The 22,083-nt window shown below is 41.3% G+C and overlaps 1 protein-coding gene across 1 annotated transcript in view; it reads left to right on the top strand.

Annotated features, from left to right (window-relative positions):
* LRP5 (low density lipoprotein receptor-related protein 5) overlaps positions 1-22,083 on the top strand; it is a 122,540-nt gene that overhangs the window by 13,105 nt on the left and 87,352 nt on the right. The window contains exons 2-4 of the mRNA XM_009079257.1: positions 3,813-4,010; positions 7,835-8,031; positions 9,882-10,013. Of these exons, the coding sequence (XP_009077505.1) occupies positions 3,817-4,010; positions 7,835-8,031; positions 9,882-10,013 (523 nt within the window). The 5' untranslated portion in view covers positions 3,813-3,816. The remainder of the gene's footprint in view (positions 1-3,812; positions 4,011-7,834; positions 8,032-9,881; positions 10,014-22,083) is intronic.

Raw genomic sequence — 22,083 nt, 5'->3', positions numbered from 1 at the left:
AAAAAAATTTCTGTTGGCAGCTGACTCTCAGTGTATGGGTCTGTGATTCTGTGTCTCAGCCAGGACAGTTTGTACTTAATTTGGTTTGAAGTAGCTTTGTCACTCAAAATAGAGGAGGGCAAAAAAGAGGAAAGCTTGTCACTTTGTGCGTTTTTGAAAATCCCTCACAGACATGCAGTTAAAACATGAAATTTTATGGCCTATCAGAGTCTGATGTCTAGTGCTGTGTTGTGCCTTGTGTTGGCCAAAAATATGTCAAAACAGCCTAGATGTTAGGGAGGGAGGAGAGGGATGGGGAGGACTGCCCTAGCTAATTGTAGAGATGAGTGACTTATCCAGGGTGAGCTGATGAGAATTGCCTCTTTCTCTGAGAAAGTCTCATAGATGGCTGGGTGGTTGCTGCCTTTATTTGCTCCTTCTGTTTAAGCACCACTGCCGGGTCACCATGGGTCAGACTGATCATTTGCTAACGGTAAGGTTTTGAGGTTTTTTTCTTTGTTTCCTTGTAAGGTGCTAATGTCAGCACCAGGGAAGGAGCTGCTCCATTTGGCAGCAGCATGGTGCCCCATGGTTCCCACTCCAGCTGCAGGAACAGCTGATCTCTTCTTCCAGTGGCATCCAGACTTGCAGTTCAGGGTCTTGATGTGTTAAGAGATCTTCAAACCAGAGCCAGTTTCCTATAATTCTTGGCAGTTCAGCACCTGCTGCGACATGAAAGGACGGAAACCTCTTCAAAAAGGGCAAGAGGGTTAAATGGAGACAAGAACTGCATTTGCCATGCCATGGATTGGCAATTTTCCAGGGCTGCTGTTCAGCACTCAGAGGGAATGAAACTATTAGTTCATTAGGTGCTTGATTACTGCAGTGACTCAATAATTCTACAATGTACACCAGGAAGATCAGCTTTATGACACTCAGGGGATGACAGAGACACCTTGCAGTCAGGACATATGCTGCTTCAAAAAAGTCCAAGTGGGAGAGAAGTGCTTTGAAAAAACAGTCTGCATTCAGATTGTTCTCCATGTTGTCTAAATGCATCTTCATCCTGCTAGCCTTCCTTTGTGGTGCAGTTGCTTTCTAGTACCATATAGTTTGAAACCTTTGAATGACACAGGCATTGAGCTTAGTACTTGACAATGAGGTGAAATGCAGAGATGTAATTTTGAAAATACTACTTTTGTACAGCAGTCTCTGGTTCCAAGGGTAAACACATCACCTATGAAATTAGACAACAGAGTGTTTTCTGGGAAGAGGCTCTCAAGCTGGAACTCCTTTAGTATCCTAGCAAAGCTAGGAGGGCCCTTTGGCTTACAGACTTGTTTTTTTCTTTTCTTCATCTGAACGCGTTGAGCTTCAGGGCAGGCTGCAATTTTAATGGAAGGTGTGAGGAGAGGAATTTTGCTCCGTGACAATTTTGGGGATGTTTTTTCATCCTTTTCATTGTTACAAGGTTCATTTAACATTTAAGGTTTAATAGGACTTAGCTAGTTTTGTCTCCTTTGGTTTTGCTTTTAAATAGCTGTCCTGGGATCTTTGATTTTGGTCTAAGCTCCTTTTTAGTTTGCATTGACACAGTTCAATATATTAATAAGTGTGGGATTGACATAGCCATATGATACAGCACAAAGTCACCTTTAATAGCCAGGTTTTTCTTAATTCAGCAGTCCATTTGTCTGTATTCTTGTAGAGTTGGTTGCAGGCAGTGCGAGCTAGTGCAGGTGAGCTACATCAGAGAACTGTTTTGACCTGACCAAAAATGAGTATTTGGCCACATCAGTTTCACAGTCTGATTCACCAGTAGTATCAACCAGTTGGTTGCATAGACAATTTTTTTTCATGTCTCCTTTTCTCTGTCTTCTGTTGTTTGTCAATAGCTGCTTCCCCACACAGTCTGAGTTGCCACAAATTACAGCCTGACTTGTTATGGAAAACCAAAATGAGTGGCAATTTACATTCATAGGTTGTCCTGTGAACTGGGGCAGCTCAGCTACTGCTGCTGCTTCTTCAGGAGCAGTCAGTCTATCCTGGCTGCTGGAACTGAGAAATTTTGGGAAGGCATCTGGGGACATGATACTGCTGCAGCTACTCTCAAGTGAGCTGTCTCAGAAATCTGCATGGAAGCATTACTATTTCAACTAGAAAACTGCTTGTTTTACCCTCTCAGGGTCAGGTGTGTGCATTGTGACACAACTGAGCAATTTCTGTCTGTTCATATTGTTATCTGTATTCCCTTTTTCAGTGGGATAAACATGCTAATAATTATATATGCTGCTATGATCCAAATGGTGTAAATAGATGCAGTGACTGCCCTGGAACTGGAGTTATGCCTGAATTGGTGTGGAGTATGTACATGGAGGTCAGAGCATTTTAAGGTTAAGGGACATGTGCTGAGGATAACTGTGCAGCTGCCTGTTCCTCCTTGGCTGAAATGATGGCCCCAGCTGCATGTAAAACAGCTGCAGAGCTAGTGCAGTTTACAGGAGGATCTTGTGTTGCCAAGGGGAGACCATCCTGCTGAGTAACATGACAGCAATTACAAATGTAGCTCCCACTTTGTTCCCGAAGTGGATGGCATTCCCTTTCCTGAAAGAAAACATGAAGCTTTGTGTGTGCATGTGTGTTTCCACAATCCACATCCATTTACTTCCTTTGTGGCTCCTACTGTGGTTGCATAGCCAATACTGACTTCTTCAGGGGAGCTGAGGGTCTGGTATAATCCAGGTGATGAAAAATCTGGCTAAGCATGGGTTCTGCAGGATGGAGTAGATGCCTCTTTACCATGCTTTTCTGGAGCTCCAGTGTTAAGAGGACTTAGCTTAGACACAGCTCAGTGCACTTACCCATGTGATGCCCATCTGGCTCTCCCATTGATGTAACACAGGACCATGAACCTGGAGAGGGGATGAGCTCAGTGCACAGACACATGATTTTGCTTGAGGGCTCACTTGGGTCAAAGGCTTCCTGACACAGCCCCATGCCCCAGATGGCTGTATTGGCATTGGGAGAGCAGTGCTGTTTCTCTGACTGGCCTGGGCTGGCTGTGCAAGGAGTTGGCTGTGTTGTGTTTGTACCACTGGCATATTGAATTTGCAGGCTGAATATATGAGGCTGGGTAATGTTTACCAGCTGGGAACTGACTTGTCATCTTCTGTCCAGACAATTTCCCTCCTAACTGTACAGTTTCAACTTTTCATGCAGATGTTGTGTGATTTGCCACATTTGGATCTGGTCTTTTCTCATTGGTATGTGCTCTTAATGTCTCTATTCACGCTACTTAACTTACCCCATGGATGGAGTGACAGGGAAACTGGGACATGTAGAGGAGGGGGACAAAAAGAACCCCAAAATTTAATGTCTTTCTAAGCCTGCATGGAGTCATGGTTTATTTATCGACAGAAACAAATTTCAGGGCACTTTTTTCTTTTTTTCTCTTTAGACTTGTAAAAGGAAGTTCAGCTCTGGTCTCTGCTTGTTTGGATAAGTAATTAGTTGCTTCAGAATGTGAATTAGGATATTAACTTGTAATAACTGACCACACAAGGATGATGCTCAGTTGTAAATGCTTATGACAATCAGGTACTGCTCAACACTGGAAGAGAACAGTAATACATCATGCAGAGGCTTTTACATCCTTAGAACTGGGGTTTGGTTTATGTTAATCAGTATGTTGAAGTTTGGGGGATGTCCATCGTTGTCTCTACACTGCTCTATACCATTACAGGCTTTGCAAAGAGCTGCTGTCCCTTCTGTTCCTAAAGCTAAGCAGCATGTATTGTGGCTTAATTTGTGGATGTCTGTGCTGTCTTTTTCAGGTACATGTATTGGACTGACTGGGGTGAAACACCCAGAATAGAACGGGCAGGAATGGACAGCAGCATGCGAAAAATCATTGTTGATTCAGATATTTATTGGCCAAATGGACTCACGATAGATCTTGACGAGCAGAAACTTTACTGGGCTGATGCAAAACTGAGTTTCATTCATAGGGCAAATCTGGATGGTTCCTTTAGGTAAGTTTCCTTTAGTCAATAATATGGTGTAAATGATTTCCCAATTCTTGCATTCATTTTTTTCAGTTGTTGAGAAAAAAGCCAATACATTGATGTTCTTTTTAACTGCAGTTCTTAATAGCCTCCTGTGCTATAAAACTTGTTTTAAAAGTCTGTTTGTTTCAGTATTTCACTACAGACTGTTCTTCTTATGTTCTTGTGAAGCTTCTCTTCTTCTGTTCTTCTTCTATAGCTGCCTTGTACAGCAGGATTTTTCATTTTTAGGCTCTTATTTGTCTTAAAGATAGTTGGAGATGCTTATCCCTGACCCTAACAATAGAACATTTAGGTAGTGATTGGGAATTTACAATATTGTTAACGTTTTGTTTCCAGCAGGACATACATGTTGGGACACACTGGTCCTTGGCCCCCTCCAAAGATGTCCTTTATGTCATGCCTGTTAATTAACCAAATTCAGGTTGTTTCAGACAGTAAGCAGTCAGGAAGCAGATTTTCCTAAAGCCTGAGAGAAAGCACAGTGTGGAGTTTGTTTGGTGGCTCTTGTCCAAGTATGCTGTTGAGTTTTGGCTTTCGTAGACGCAGAGAAGTGACACTTCAGACAGGGCAGACCTAGGCACTTAAGACTGCATCTTCAATTCTGTGCAGTGTTCAGTGGGCAGGATGTGTTGGTCCTGAAGGGTGAGTGTCATATGCCAGTAAAATGTCCTGCCATAGCAATCTCTGCGTTGTGGTCTGGCTTTGGTTTTCAGATAGATTGAAAGTGACATTTTCATTTTCATGATTTCATAACATTTTAAATGCCTGTGTTAATAAAATCATTTGGCTTTGGTAAAAAATTGGGGGTTTATTTTATCCATTTCTGTGTAATAGAATAACATGCCTCCTGAAAAAAACCACTACATTTTCCATGGTGTTTTTAAATTTGTCTTTTTTTTTTTTCACTGAGATGCATTCTGTGCCTGATTTTCACAGTCATAAAAGAGGAATAGCAATATTGACATCCTTTATAAAACACTCTTAAGTTCCTTTGAGAGCACTATGTAAGAGCTACATAATGGTGGCATTGTGGCCAGTGACAAGTACTGACTGACACAAGTATGGACAAGGGAAAAGGCCTTTACAGAAGGCAGTGGTAGCTCAAAGGCTGGATGCAGGTTCATAGGCAGAAAGAAAGATTTTCATATAATACAACATGAATATATTTGTCTGATTTGGGGGTGAATAGCAGAAGTTAAGGTTTCCAAGCTCTGTCTGAAGTTACCATGCACATATAAATTGTATAAACTTTACTTACGTGTATATGTAAAAACCTGAATGTTGTAAATGGCAAGTAAAATTTATTCTTCTCCTTTTAAAGGCCACCTGAAAGGGAGCAAGGCTTTGAATATACTCATGCCAGCAATCTGCCCAAATGACATTGTGATAGGTTAGTGCATGGGCAACACCTCCCAAGCAGTTTTCTGTTGAACTGTAAATCAAACAGTATTTGAGGAAAAAATAATGTTTTGCATTTAAAAATAAAAAAAAAGAAGAAGAAAATTTGGCTCACTTTTGCTTGTTTTACTCAACTGCTAGAGCACACTTGAGGTCAGGATATTCCTGTGCAGAGTCCATCCTGGAAGTTTCTTGTGTCTGACTACGTGTGACCTTTTAGGCATTGTCCAGGAGTCCATCCTGGAAGTTTCTTGTGTCTAATTACGTGTGACCCTTCAGGCATTGTCCAATATAATAACTTAATGCCTTGTAGAGTTGTATATTTTATATTGTTATCATATGGTAAAACTTCCTTCTAGAAGTCTTGTGCATATTAACAGGATGCCATGAAGATTGATCTTAATTATGACTCCTTTTCAGTCAAATTTTCATTTATTCCCTTCCACTAATCAATATTGAAACAGAAGTCTGTGCAGTTGGGACTCTTGGATTCTGGTGTCAGGGTAGACTTCAGTGATGGTTCAAGCTAGATGATAACTTTGGAAGTAGTTTCTGCTCCTTAAATAGAGAAAAATAAGTTTCACTCATACATGCCAATAAGGAAATCTGTGTTGTTTCAAATGCTTCCACCCCTCCCATCCCAGAATCAGTTCAGAATTACTTCAGAATTCAAATGGAAAGAAAATTTGCATTCTCTGTGGTAGATTAATGCTACTGGAGCAATCTGCCTGTTACATCTTAGCAAGCTTCAGTTTGCAAGGACTTTGGCTGGAATTATTTCAAGAGATGTAATTACAGGAGAAGGGGAGACTTGATACCTAAGAATGATGGAAATAGGGGCAATATATAGTGGAAAACAGCTGTTATGATATTAGAATACAGCCACTGCTGTTATTAGTAAAGAAGGAGCAGCAAAGGTGAGCGTGGAAAGAGAAAATGAAATCAGTATTTCTAATCATTCTGTTGTGTTTATGATGAGAGAAATAGTGATAATTTGAAAGAGAAATTTTAAAACAGTTTCCATTTTGTCTCTAGAAGAGAAAGATTATTAATAATTTTGTTTTCTTTTTTCTGCATTATCTGCTTTGTACATGTGTATGTAAACACTTCTTTCCATGTGTCACTCTGTTTTAAACTAATAATTTTGTTTTCTTTTTTTCTGCATTACCTGCTTTGTACATGTATATGTAAACACTTCTTTCCATGTGTCACTCTGTTTTAAACTTGTCCGTGTCTGAATATATATATCAAGAATTTTGGGGGGACTTTTTATTTCCCCCCCCAACCCTGGAAAATGCAAGTAAGTATTTATGCTGCTCAAAATGGAACACAATCCTTTCCCTGCCAAATGTTAGCTGTTTTTTGGTTTTCCTTACATTTCTTCAATGGAAAAAAAATGAATACAGATATGAATGTTGGTATAAGAAAATAAGTTCTTCTCTTTCCTTCAGGATGACACTGAGACCTCAGCTTTCTCAGAGCTGTGTGATGAAAAAATTTGAGTACTGGTCTGCTGTTTCCTAACTGGTTTGAAAGGTGTGAGCATGTCTTTGTGCACACATGAAATGCATTCTTTTTGTGAAAACCCAGTTCATCATGTTCTGTCTGTATATCATCCAGTACCTTTTCTCTGGCTTAATAAATGTCTCCAAAACTACTGAATCTAAATTATACCAATTAATTGCAGTAGATATAATTTGGGGATCCTGTGAAAATGTGTTGGAACTGCCATGTGTTTTGTGGCATTCAGTTCAGCTAATAACCAGTGTGAAAACACATGCATTCCCAGAAGTATGGCTGAATGAGGTCACTGCAAAACATCTCAAATATTTCTGGTGTGGATTCATTGTAAATATTTACTCTTAGAAAAAGTATCACTGACCCTTACTCTACATTAGAAAATAATCTGAGGAATATTTGTTTCTGCTTCTAAACAAGTTGAAAGGTAATTTAATGAGACTCTTAGGTCATTTCTTCCTTTTTCTGCTGCAGGAAAGGACTGAGTGCAACTGAAGTCCAGGGCAAAGATGTCATATAATGCTTTAACTTAGGGAGCACTCTCTGGGCTCGTGTTTCTTTGAAAAGTCAGTTATGTTTGGTTATTTGCACAGCCCCTGAAGTTAAGGAACTTCAGAGGTCATTGTAGAGCTGAATCAGATACTGTGATGTTACAAAACCAGTATATTTGTGTCCTTATTGCTATGAAGGGGTAAAGCCCTTTACATTTTTCAGTCTGATTGTCGCTTCAATCACCAGGTGGATCTCTTGGTGCAGTGAATTTGTTAAAAGATGACGCTTCCTGTGCGAGTTTTTGCAAAACCAGGTTGTTTTTCTATGTGGTCCCAAGTGGAAGCAATCCATTTTTATTCCTTGCTCTTTCTTTCACCCAGGCAAAAGGTTGTGGAAGGTAGCCTTACTCATCCCTTTGCTCTGACGTTGTCTGGGGACACTTTGTATTGGACAGACTGGCAAACACGCTCCATTCATGCCTGTAACAAACGGACGGGAGAGAAGAGGAGAGAAATATTGTCTGCCCTGTACTCGCCGATGGACATCCAGGTCTTAAGTCCAGACAGACAGCCATACTGTATGTTTTACTTTTCCCTGGAACTTCTTGCATGACTGGTGCTTATCTGTCAGGAAAAATGTTAATCATAATGGTTAATGTGATGTTTTAAGGTTTTTATAGAATCATCAAGATTGGTGGAGACCTCTAAGGTCTTCAAGTTCAACCATTAACCTGTCACTGCTGTAACCCCTAAACCCTAAATCATATCCTCCAGGATCAGATCCAGACACCTCTTAAACACTTCCAGGGATGGTGACTCCACCACCTCCCTGGGCAACATATTCCAGTGCCTGAACACCCTAACAGAGAAAACATTTTTCCTAACATCATCTGACTCTCCCCTGTCAGCTTATGACCATTCCCTCTAGTTCTTTCCCTGCAGCTATGACATTCCCCCAGCTCTCTCCAACCCCCTCTCAGGTAGTTGTAGAGAGCCATGAGGTCACCCCTGAGCCTCTCCTCAAGGCTAAACAAACCCAACTCCCTCAGCCCTTCCTCATGTGTTCTAGGCCTTTTCTGAGCCTCGTTGCCCTTTGCTGGACTCACTCCTATGCCTCAATGTCCTTTTTGAAGTGAGGGGCCCAAAACTGGACACAGGACTGAGGTGTGACCTCCCCAGTGCCAAGTACAGGGGGATGATCAGTTCCCTAGTCCTGCTGCCACACTCTTATTGATCCAGGCCAAGATGCTATTTGCCTTCTTGGCCACCTGTGCACACTGTTGGCTCAGATTGAGCCAATCATGTTTATGTTCAATACATAAGAAATGCATGTGTAGAGTATTAAGAATTGAGTGAGGCTGCATATATTTCTAACATGCATGTGATTCCATGTGGCAGTTTAAGGATTTTTTTAGGATTGTGAGAATAGGCCCTAAAAGCAGTGGTGTAGAATTGTATATATTCAAGTAGCTATAGGAAGAATCGTCTCTTATCTAGCAGAGATAATCTTGCTGTTTGGATTGGCTTCTTTATTTATGCCAACTGTAAATTCTGCTTCCCTAAAGATAATGTTTATTATTCCAATAAAGCTTATAGATGTGAGTAAACAGGCTTGAAAGTAAGCAAAGAGGAGTTTGGAGATCATCTGGGTGATGGGACATGTGCAAGTTTTCATTGAGGTTGCTGGGAATACACAGCACCCTGGTTTATCTCACAACTCCAGATAAGAGTTTGTCTATGCTGAATTCTTGTCATTGCTTTTAGCTCCAGGAATGTCCCAGCCTTGGGTCATAGTATTTCTGAGTCAGTCACAAAGAAAATATGGTGCATAGGGAAATAGCATATGCTGAAAATAGCTCAGATGCCTTTGATTTCATTAAGATCAGGCTTGGATTCCTTCCTCACCCTTTTTTTAACTCTCTGACTGCCAGTGGAAGTAACAAAAGTCAAATTAGCTGGAAATTTTCTGCTTTTATATTACAATTCAGATGATTTTTGTGAGATTTTTCACAATTTGCAAACACTTTTTACTGTGTGGCAGTAATATCCATAATTATTTATGATTACATTTTTTTCTTTTATTTATTCAAAGCTGCTGACTTTCCATGTTGCTCCTCTGGATTTCCTGATGATTATGGGATCTGTCTTGCTGTAAAAGCTTTGCAGTAGAAAAAGGCAACAGATTGTTGTGTTTCCCTTTCTTTCATAGAACTGGCCACGCCACCAGTTGTGTACCTCTCAAGTTAGGTGCCCCTAGAAGTAAGATGCTGGGGAGGTGGGGAAATCAAACAGTTTATGTTGTGATTCCTCTGTCTTTAGCACTAAAGCTTGTGCCAGTCATTTGGGATCTATAATTTCTTCCTCATGGAGGAAAGAGGGCTTTAAGGCTTCTAGAAAAATGAAAATAAATCTCTTTGGTTTCTTGAAGTTCACACTCCATGTGAAGAAAACAACGGTGGTTGCTCCCATCTGTGCCTGCTGTCTCCAAGAGATCCCTTCTACAGCTGTGCCTGTCCCACTGGTGTGCAGCTGGAAGATGATGGCAGGACATGCAAAGCAGGTAGGACCTTGGCTTTTCTCCAGTCACTGTATTGACTTGGTTTGGGTTCACTGCTTAAAAGTTGATCCTTGAAGAAGGTTGTTGAGAGGAGCTGCCTGATACACTGAAACGTCATTTGCACCCAAATCTCCCACCAAGCTACCAAAGATGGTTATTTTTATGAACTAAAGTAATACCTTGCAGTAGAAATCAGATAATTCTGACTGTATTTTGTGTCTTTTCACTGTATTTTGTGTTGCCAGTTCTCTGTAGGAATGAAGCAGTATGTGGAACCCCTTGCAGAAGAATTTTGTTAGAAGTGAGTTAGTGTAGGACATCTTTCCATTTGGACAGTGGACAAACCTCTGCTCCTTCCCATTCATTGCCCAGTAGAGGTCAATGGCACTGTAGTGGTGGCTGAGTTGTTGCCCAGTTGCATCTCCAAGTTAGCAATATGTTTGAGACACGTCCTGCACCCAGATGTGCCAAAGATGTGTTCGAGGCCACATCCACATGCCCATACACTATTTTGCAGACAGCCCAGTTAGTTGTCCCTGCCTCAGTTGGATTCATAATGAAATAATCTGTACAGAAAAAGTCAAAACTAAGATTTAAACTAAAACTACTGTTTTCTGATTCTGAAGATTAACCATCATTCAGCTTTCCTTAAGGCTGCTCTGTAGGAAGGATTTATGAGAAAATTCCACTGGGAATTTTGTATTCCTGAGACTATGTTTTTTTGGACATAACATTTATTTTTAAAAGCAAGGCAAAGCTTTGTGTGAAGAAGTTTATGAAGTTTGCTGTTTGAGATACTTGAGCTCGAGAAAAGAATGTTCTCGGTGTCTGTTCCATGTCCCTGAGAAGCAGAAGGAGATGCTTGTGTATTACCAGTAGAAAGCTGTGTAGAGAGTAATAGCCAGAGTATTGAAAAGTATAGCTAGATGCATATTTCATATCCATAAGGTGAATGCATCTTAAAAAAGCAGGCAATTAACACTGGTGTGGTGGTAGGACACTAGGAGGCAAGGTGTTCTGCCAACTCTGCTGCCTGTCTTCAGTGCATTTTTGAGTCTAGTCAAATAGTATAATCATTTTCTGACGTGGCTTGATTCCTCTGTGTACTAGAGCAAGCACAATAGATGCCTTTCACTTGACAACTTGCAGCAGAATTTAAAGACTGAACCTCCAGGGCCAACGTTATTAGCTCATCCTGCTGTAATTGAAAGGCTTATAAGGTAGTTCTTGCAGCTGCTGAAAGACCTTCCTCTTTCCTTCTTCCAGCTTTGGAAAGTTTCCCTTTCACAGTTTTTAAAAAAGCCTTGCTGAATGCTCAGGACAACCTTTTTAGACGTTCATATTGACCTCATGTGGGAATGAAGGTCAGCCTGCTTTTGGCATTTTGGCAGATAGCACAAGCAGGAGCGACTGCTTATACTGTGCTTTCACCTTTCCATTGTCAGGCTAGACAATCTGCCAAGGGTGTTCTGTCAAAGGAGGGCAAAAAAGTGGGATGAGAACAGGAAATCTGGTTTTGCATAAGAATGTGGCCTTTTGGTTCAGTTTTATGGATTATTTCTTTCCCAAGCTCCACATCTTTTGTTCTCCTGTCTGCCTTATGCCAACATCCATGTGCTTCTCTTTCCCGTCTTATTAATTAACTCCTTGGTTGCAAGGAACTGACTTTTTGCTCTCCACACAAGCCCTTTGTGGTAAAGTTGTATCAGGAGCTATGGATGCTGTTGGGGTGTTGATCATCTCTTAATTTTGTTCTCTATTGGCTTGGGCAAAATGCAAAGCTACAGGGTCACTTGGGCATATCAGCTTCTTTGACTTTAGGCTTTTAAGTGAATTACTCAAATGGTACTGAGGTTTGTCTGCAAGAGCAGAAAGTATTCTGTTCTCAAAATCTCTGTCCACATGGGGAGCTAACAGAAAAGTCCTGAGGCTATTAGGCAGTTTCAGCTCTCCTGACTGTTGAAGAATACAGATATTGGTAATGTTCAGGTGAGGGAGCTCTGTAGGTCTTTACAGGGAGTGTTGAATGGTAAAGGGCCTGAGTAATTAAGAGAACATGAGTTCAAGGACAAGCAGTGCCAGTATTTGCTTTGCTGAGAATTACTTCTGTATGTACTGAGACTCCAAAACTCTGGATTTTTACAGTTTTTTCATGTTCCTGGTGATACACAGGAGCCACAAATATTGGATCTGTGTTAAAAGAACAGTTCATCATTCTCTAGTTTTGGCTTTTGGTGTTGATTCATTCTTGCTTTCTCTCTGGTTCTAAACAGTTGCTCTGGATAAATAAAAGAATTATCCCTACAGTTTCCATCACCTGGTTCTAAACAGTTGCTCTGGATAAAGAAAATAATTATCCCTACAGTTTCCATCAGTAATAATGGATCTTAGATAGATTGATTGATTGATTGATTGCAACTGGCATCAAGTGCATGTTCTTCTCTGTAAATGTTTACTTGTTTTGTGTGGGTAGATGTTTTGTGTTGCAGACCCATGATGCTAAGTCTGTTTTCCTCTGTTGGCTGTGAAAATGCTCTGGACTTCCTTGAAGAATATCAAAAAGCAGAGGGGTCATAAGTTTGGAAAGTAAATCAGCTTCTCCTATGTACTCTTAGCAAAGTGAACATTCGATCTGTGTTCTCTGAAATAACTTGAGGAGTTGTGTTGGATCACTACTGCCTTGTTGGATGTGTCCAAATACATGATTTTAGATAGGTATCTGTACCCAGTCTTGGTGTTATGGAAGGTAATGAAGCCTCAGTTTGTAATGCCCATCAGAGCCTGATGACTCTAGTTTGAAATGCCTGTGCAGTGTGGCCTAGTCAGCAGTAACTCTTAATACCTCAAAACTTTAAGGAATAACTGACTTGTGATATTTCATGCTTCAAAATGGAGCTTCAGTTCTTAGACCAAGTTACTTTCTTGATTTGTGTTCTGTTTGGGAGTTTTTGTTTGCTTGTTTTCTTGGTATTTAATTTGCCTAATTTTTGTTTGAAAGTCTTTTCTAAGCCTACTTGTGCAATTGCATGAATACTGGAGAAAGGAGCCAAGCTTTGGCTGCAACATTTGAAAGGGATGTGTAATTCTGCCTAATTAGCTCTATATTCATGCAGTCATAAAATTGTAAGCCTGCTTTAGTTAGTATTCAGTCTCTTGCTTTAGATGCTTTCTGGTGCAAACAATTAAAATCTTCAGACCAAAGTAAAAATTATGTGTGTTTTGTGCATATTTCAGGGAAGCAAAGTTTGGTGTGATCAGCAGTGAACAAGCAAATAGACCAGTTGAAAGCAGAGCAGAAGGGTGGAAATTTTACAAGCTTGGGGACCTTCTCTTACGAATTTTGCTGACTTAGGGCTATACTGAAATTTTTCTTTCTTCATTGTTTAAGGATCAGATTTATCTTCTCTATGAACATAATTACTTTGATTCACGAGTCTTCTGTTGTCTGTGATGTTTCCTTTCAGGAAGCTGTTCCTCTTCCCTCTGTGCTGAGGTTCCCTTGTTAGGATTTAGGGAGTTCTGTTGTTAGGCCAGTAGTGGTTTGAAGTGTTGTGAGAAAGACAAATGTATTAATAGCTGATATCCTGCCTCCAACAGTGAATTATTTGAACCTTTCTTTCCTTGCAGGGCGTAATCGTCAGGTGATACTTGTATGTCATCTCCTTTGATCAGGTTCACCTTCCTCATGCTGCTCTTTCTTGCTTTCCCTGGTGCACAGTGAATGACATGAATTTATTTGTTTCTCACTACAGCTCTGGTGCACCTTGGTGTAATTTCCACCACTTAATGTGTTTCCAGGTAAAATGGAAGCTGACTCTTTCCATCCTGTTCTGCTTTCATGGAGCAGGTTCGTTTTGCTCTGCTAGATGAAACTGCAGTCTCAAAATGTTGGATGACTCTCCCTGCTTTTTCCTTCCCTCTTTGACTTGACCATGTGGTTCAGTTTAATCACATTGAAGCAAGTCTGGAGTTTTTTGTGTATCTTGCCAGCTAACTGTGATTAAACCCCATCCCTGTCTCTGGTACAACAGCTATCTCTATGCATCCTTCCAAGACTGAGCTGGTTTCCGTAAACAGCATTCAGCAGCATGTTGCTCTCATGTTTCTGGAAAATGTATAATTTCTTTCTGCTGTTCTCAGTGTTGCTGGCATACAGCTGTCACTGCAGGCCTTCTAAAAAAGTGTCAAAAACCTCATCTTTTTTTCCAAGAGGATATATTGCCCTCTAAGTGGTCACTCTTAACTTCCTAAATTCCCTCTGCCCATCAGTGTTGCATTCCCAAAGGTCCTTAACTCTCATTGCACATCATTTTCTGATATCATAGTACCAAGTAAATCAACTATACGAGCTAAAATTAATTAATTAATAGGATTTTAAAACCTTTTATCCATGGCTGATAACCACGAAATATTTAGAGTGAAAGCTCAAATGTTCCTCACCTTGCCCTCCCAAGTTTTTACTAGCTTGGCTCTATGGCTGTGAAGCTGTAATAAGTAGATAAACTGGGATTTCAGCTAATGTTCTTTTTTTATTCTATATTTTTTTAACTTCAGCAAGGGCACTCAGAGCTACACAATGTCAGAATTAGTCCAGATCCATGCAGCTTCTGGAAGCAGCGTACCCCAAGTTCTAAAAAATTATTTTTTCAGGTTTTATGTTGAGTTTTTTTTTTGCTTCTCATCAGTGTGTAATGCTGCAGTGTATAGATAAAATCTTTGGTAAAAGCTGCCAAATTTTACTCTGCTCATTACACCACTTCATTGCAGCAATTTGACGTGGCCTGGACATCATTAGTTCTTGATCTGTTTTACCACAGCTCCTGTACTGATTTTTGCTGGGATGGAGTTAATTTTCCTTATAGCAGCTCGTGTGGTGCTGTGTTTTGCTTGTGTGACCAAGGCAATGTTGATAACACAGGGATTTTTTTTAGCTAGTGCTGAGCAGTGCTTGCAGTGTGTCAGGATTTCTGTTTCTCACCCTGCCCTGCCAGCAAGGAGCCTGGGGGAGCACTGGAGTTGGGAGGGGACACAGCCAGGACAGCTGATCCCAGCTGGCCAAAAGGATGTTCCATAGTGTATAGCATTGTGCTCAGCAGTAAAAGCTTGGGTAAAGGAGGAGGAAGGAGGGACTTGTGGACTTTGGGCATTTGTCTCCCCCAGTAACTGTTGTGTGTGATGGAGTGCTGCTTTCCTGGGGATGGCTGAACACCTGCCTGCCTGTGGGAAGCACTGAATTAATTCCTTGTTTTGCTTTGCTTTACCTATTGAACTGTCTTTACGTCAGCCATGAGTTTTCTCCCTTTTACACCTCCCATTCTCTCCCCCATCCCAATGTGCAGAACAAGTGGGTGGCAGGGTGGGGCTGAGCTGCCCACTGGGTTAGCACACAACTATCACACAAACAGTAGCTCTGTTTATCATCTCTGCAGTTTGGAGGGGAAGCTATTAATTTCTGGAAAGTCTTCCTTTTAATTTTGCATGATTTATTTCACTCTCTAATATGAGGGAAGTTCCCTGACGTTACTTTATGTGCTCGTTCTGTACTAGGTGATTTCTCTGTTTCCTGTGCAACCTGCAGCAGATGTAAAATAAATCAAACATTCCTGAGCATTATACACATTTGTTATATCTAAATTCCTCTCAAACCAAATGTAAGTCTCAATTAAGAGGAATCTTTTTGTACTTGCTTCCACAAAAAATCCAAACCAACACAGACTTTTCTGTGACACTGAAATCTCTTGGAGATTTGATTTTACCCTGATGTATTTCTTTCCATTTATGTTGGGAAAGGTTGATTCTGTTCCCTTTCTTGTACTTGAAAGCAAGATGAGAGACCTCTTGGTAAGAAGCATATGGGTGGTTGAGGTATAGGTGTATTTGCATGTCATCCAAACAGTAGATGACAAATGTGACATCAAGTGCAATTTAAACAAGTATTTGGCAGGGGAAAGCATTTAGTAGCAAACTGCATCAGCAGACATTCACTATAGCTAGACTGCTCCAGTCTTCTGGTGCTAGATCTTTAACACCAGTAAGAGCTTGATGTCCATCTGTATGAGAGGCCCTTCTCTGTCCATGACATCTAAGTTTCCCATAGTTACAGAGTGTGCTCTTGGTGTTCTGAAGCTTGCACAAAGAGGTGATGCCTGGAAGTAAGGTCAGTGCCAACTAAAGTATGTTCCTTTAATGTGCTAGGTATTGCTCAGTAGAGATATAAGTCAAGGAAGAGGTTTCTCAACAGTGTTTTTGGTCATATGGTTTAGTTTTCAGTAGTCCTGAAAAGAACTGGACTCAATAATCCTTATGGGTACTCTCCAAATCAAGATATTATCATAGAATCAACTGGGTTGGAAAAGACCTCCAAGATCATCAAGTCCAACCCTACTGTGGTTACCAGACCATGGCACTAAGTGCCACATCCAGTCTCATCTTCAAAACCTCCAGGGACAGTGAATCCACCACTTTTATTGTGTGATTCTACATAGACTGAGCAAAACTGTCTTCAGGAAGGGCAATAAAAATGTAAATGGTCTTCTGCAATAACTGAAGACAAGAAACTTGGCTGCAAAAGCAACAATATAGTAATGGTCACTTAGCTTCTGCTTGCATTGATATTAACACTGAACTAGGAAGAAGTGAATGCCTGTATACTGTGAGCAGATTTGTGAGCTGACACTGCACTTGCAATGCTCAGTAATGGATCACTTCTATCAGGGGTTTCTCCCTAAAGGCTGTCCCTGCTCGGTCCCTTACATGGATAAATTATCCTATTTTGGTTGTTAACACATCTGTTTTCTGTGACTTTTGCTTCTTTCTGTTGCTTTTTTGTTAGGTGCTTTATATTTTATACATAAGCATATGATATTTTTAAAAGACATTTTCAAGTTTAAATTTCTTATTCTTAAGCTAGAGATAATCTGGAGGAGAGTTGATAAATTGAGTGAAGTACACAGAAATGAAGTGTGGTTTGTCCGTTTCGTAATGGTACTGAAAACTTGACCCTACTGAGATCACAGGAAACCTCCCCTTAAGTTTCCCTGGGACCAGGAAGTGCATCCAAGATCCTATCTGGATGTTTTTTGAAGCTCTTTAATAACCCTAAAGTGTTCGTAGTTGTTATTTTATATCTTTATATCTTCATCGCTCACCCTCAGGAAGTTCACTGACGACACCAAGTGTGTGGGGCAGTCACAGCTGGAGGGAAGGGATCAACCATCCAGAGGGACATTGACAAGCTTGAGAGGTGGAACAATGCAAACCTCATGAACTTCAACAAAACGAAGTGCAAGGTCCTACATCTGGGCCATGGCAATCCCAGGCACAGCTACAGATTGGGTGGGGAATTAATTGAAATGAGCAGTGAGGAGAAGGACTTGGGAGTGACAGTGGATGAGAAGCTCAGCATGAGCTGCAGTGTGAGCTGAACCCAGAAAGCCAATGGAATCCTGGGCTGCATCCACAGGAGTGTGGGCAGCAGGTCAAGAGAGGTGATTCTTCCCCTCTACTCTGTTCTTGTGAGACCCCACCTGGAATACTGCACACAGTTCTGGTGCCATCAACATAAGAAGGGCATGGAACTGTTGGAGCAAGTCCAGAGGAGGCCACGAAGTTGCTAAGAGGACTGGAGCATCTCCCCTATGAGGACAGGCTGAGGGAGTTGGGGCTGTTCAGCCTGGAGAAGAGAAGGTTGTGTGGAGATCTCATAGAGGCCTTTCAGTATCTGAAGGGGCTACAGGGGAGCCAGGGAGAGACTCTGTGTTAGCAACTGCAATGATAGGACAAGGGGTAATGGGTTCAAACTGAAGGAGGGACAGTCTAGATAGGATGTGCGAAAAAAGTTTTCCACTGTGAGGGAGGTGAGACACTGGCACAGGTTGCCCAGGGATGTGGTGGCTGCCCTGACCTTGGGAGTGTTCAAGAACAGGTTGGATGAAGCCTTGAGCCACCTGATGTAGTGACGAGGTTGGGACTAGATGATCTGTAAGGTTCATTCCAACCCTTAAATTCTATGATTCTATGATCTTAAGTTCCTTTCATCATCTTGAATGAAAGAGGACCAGCTTTATTGTCTTGGAGTAAATTGACTTGCAAGTTAAGGAACTAATGTTTAAAAAATGTTTATATGTATATATATAGTGTATGTTATAAATGCTCAAGTGCAGGAACTCCTAGTCATTATATGTCCCAGGTTACCTGTAGTGACCTGCTGATGTAGCTGGCAGGTTTGACATTGACACAGGTGCCTGAATTCTCAATTACCCTGGAGGATTCTTTACCCCAACAAATCTGCACTTCCAGGAACGAGTGTTTACCCTCCTTGAGATGTGGAACTTAAACTCTTACTGTACATCAGTGTGAGCATTCCTTAAAGCCAGCACAGGAGCTGCTGCTGTATATTTAGCTTTAAGCATAACATGAGTTACACTAAAAAAGTTACTGCTTTTCAGAACCTTTTTTCAGTCAATCAGTGGCAGGAGGTTGGTTGTTTTAAAGCAGTAACAAGGAGAAGTCTGGGTCCTTTTAGGTATCTCAGTCTAGATGTTTAACTAGACAGCTGCTTTTTGTGTGATCTAGTCCCTGGTATGTCAATGTATGTGCTCATTTGAGACATGGCACATTGACCCCAACTCACTGGAAACACATTTCTTGAGTTGAAGGAAACTTATTTGCTTGAAAATGGGAGAGCTTTGGCTGTTGGGTCAATCTCATGTGGTGATAGAAGCTCTAGGGTTTGTGCCAGGAAAGTAAGACAGCTGTAGTGTCTCAAATAAACTAGGAATTTCTGTTTTCCCAGACGAAAACCAGAAAAAAACCCTAGATTTTCATAGTTGGGGAAGAGTATGTTTGAAGAGTCATCTTCCCTTATCTCTCCTTGATCCTGTTGTTGAGACAGTTGATCAGGGTTGGCTAATATTCCCAGTGTCATATTTCTCCTTGCCATTCTGCACAATGCAAAACAGAGAGCAGTGGTTTTGGAAACTGCTAGATAATACTGCAGGGCTCATACTGGGTTGTTTTTTTTTATGCAGGAGATAGAAGACTACTGAGGGAAAAAATATTAAGGTGCATCCTTTTCATTTCCTGTGTGTTTCTTGGTGAACAACACAGGTTATAAAAGTTTTGTCTGCAGTTCCTTGGCTAGCAGTCATGAGCTTATTACAACAACTAAGCCTTCAGGCAAGGCAAGCAGACGAACAAATACTTTCATTGTGAAGTACTTATCTCATGGGATTTAACCACCAGAGAAGGTCTTTTTGCTAACAGGTCTTCCTGATTAATAAAGTGGAACAATATGGACTAGTCCAGAGTTTCTGATGAAACAGATGAACTGCTAATTGGAGATGAACAGCCCCTTTGGAAAGAGAAGGGTTAGGGAGACATTTGTTACTTGGGATAATACTGTAGAACCAGCTTTCTTCCCTACCTGAGAAAGTTTCTGCTGGCACTGTGGGAATAACCTAAAATAACTGTCAGGAGTCTTCTAGCACTTGGCAGATGCTGGAAGAGAAACCTTGCATATCAGTAGATAAACCCTGATTATGCTCTAGCATTATCTTGGAGCTGTATTGGGACAGAGCATTCATGTCCTAATCTGTTTGTCATGAGATAAATAAACAAAAGGAAAATTCTATTTTACTCGATTTCCTAGAACCTTGACAGCTGCCTGGATGCCTCTCTCCCATGTCAGTTTAGTGATTGAAATACAGCTGAAGAAAACCATGGTCTTTTGGTTGCAAGACCATAGAATCATAGAATTGTGGGGATTGGAATGGATCATCTAGCCCCAACCCCCTGCCCTGGGCAGGGACACCTCCCACCAGAGCAGGTTGCTCAAGGCTAATCCCACCTAGCTTTGAACACTGCCAGGGTTGGGGCAGCCACAGCCTCCCTGGGCATCCTGTGCCAGTGTCTCACCACCCTCACAGGAAAACCTTCTTCCTAATGTCTAACCTAATTCCCCCTCTTTCAATTTGTGCCCACTGTGATCCATTATCACTTAAAAGCATCTTTTGTTTACCAGACCACAGCAAGTGAGAATTCCTGTTTCGACTCATACAGATTTACACACCTTGCTGTCTTGATGCATTAAATAGACATCACATATTAAATCAAAGTTAACTTACCAGGCAAGATAACTGAAGAAATAATACCAAAAAATGTTTGGAAAATTAATTACTTGTCTGTCAAAACTAGGTTCATAAGAAAAAACTGTCCAGCAAGGGGTACCTGACAATCTAGGAAATCTAGAGGCTACATCTTCTGTTTCCACTCTGTTTCATGCAAATTTCAAGAGTGGTTTTTTTCTTCCTTTCATTCATGTGTAGATCTTGTTTGTTTTGAGTCTGTTTTCCTTTTGCTTTTTTTTAGTGTGTTATGTCAACGATTTTATTTGATTTATATGAAAAGATTACATTTCTTTCTATTCATAGCAACTTTTATCCTTCTCAATGGAAACTACTTTGTGTAGTGACAAAATTAAATAGCCCCAAATGGAAATGGCCTTATTTATAATTTCACTGGATAAAAGCCATTAGAAGCATGCTGTAAGGAAGAAACCTGGAGAGAGTGAGGAGCATTCTGGAAGATCTGCCATAGCATCTTCTACTTCTCTTGTTAGTGGTTTTCCTGGGCTAGTGAATGAAACTTTCTTTTAAAGCTTTGCTGCGTGTTTCAGATTGATGACTACTTTCCAGGACTCTGAAGGACTCTCTAGTTAGAGCTCATTTTGTGTGTGGTTAGAGTTTGGGGTTTTTTTGTGTGTATGGTTAAAGGAAAAAGCAACACTCTCCCTTTGCAGCACTGTTAAGTCTCTGGATTGATTCTGGTTTTATGCTGCAGAAGAACCACACCCTGGGTCTGCACTGGAAAGGTTTATGTGTCAACTTTGTTATCTTGCATTCACTCTATGCCAGGTAATATGTAATGTTACCAAGACCCAGTGATAACTTGTTAAGCTGCCCTACTTTGCCTCTTCAAACATTGGGTGGCCAAGCTCTGTTTTACTGCACCCATGTAGCAACAGTGAGATTGAAATGCTCCCTAGATTTGCAAACCCAAATTTGCAGTTGTTTGTGTCTTTATTTCAGTGTTTGGTTTGGTTTGGGGGTTTTTTGTGTGTGGCTGTTTTGGGTTTTTTTGTTTAGGTTGTTTGGGGTTTTTAAGTGTATTAGCTCAGAATTGAATTTTCTGTGGCTCCATCATACTTGGAGCATAATAAATAACACTTATATTTCAAAGCATTATACAGCTATCAGAGAGGGCCCATGGGCTGTAAGTAAGCAGTCTTAGCTGAACATCAGCAGCTACAGACAGTGCCTGAGCAGTTCTGTATTGATGGACTTCAGTGGGGCAGAGCTAAGGGAGACACAACTCTTGACATGTAACTCCGACACGGCATCCTTGTCTCCAAACTGGAGAGCCATGGGTTATGATGGGTGGAGCACTCGGTGGATAAAGAACTGGCTGGATGGTCTCACACAGAGAGTTGGATTCAGTGGCTCATTGTCCACATGGAGCCCAGTGAGGAGTGGTGTCCCTCAGGGGTCAGTGCTGGGGGCAATACTATTCAGCATCTTTGGCAGTGACATGGGAGGCAGCAGATCCTAAAAACCCTCAGTTCTCTGACCACACCAGGTGTGTGGGGCAGTCCCAGCTGGAGGGAAGGGATGGGACATCCAGAGGGACCTGGACAGGCTTTGAGAGGTCAATGCAAATCTCATGGAGTTTAACAAAATGAAGGGCAAGGTCCTACATCTGGGCCGTGGCAATCCCAGGCACAGCTACAGGTTGGGTGGGGAAGTAATTGAAATGAGCAGTGAGGAGAAAGACTTGGGAGTGACAGTGGGTGAGAAACTCAGCATGAGCTGCCCAGAAAGCCAGTGGAATCCTGGGCTGCATCCAAAGGAGTGTGGGCAGCAGATGAAGGGAGTTGATTCTCCCCCTCTTCTCTGCTCTGGTGAGACCCACCTGGAATACTGCACACAGTTCTGGTGCCCTCAACTTAAGAAGGGCATGGAACTGTTGGAGCAAGTCCAGAGGAGGCCACGAAGTTGCTAAGAGGACTGGAGCATCT

The sequence above is a fragment of the Acanthisitta chloris genome, unplaced genomic scaffold, assembly GCF_000695815.1.
Source record: "Acanthisitta chloris isolate BGI_N310 unplaced genomic scaffold, ASM69581v1 scaffold1737, whole genome shotgun sequence".
Taxonomy (NCBI): Eukaryota; Metazoa; Chordata; class Aves; order Passeriformes; family Acanthisittidae; genus Acanthisitta; species Acanthisitta chloris.
The sequence above is the reverse complement of the archived record's forward strand: the minus strand, read 5'-3'. Positions and strand labels throughout refer to the sequence as shown.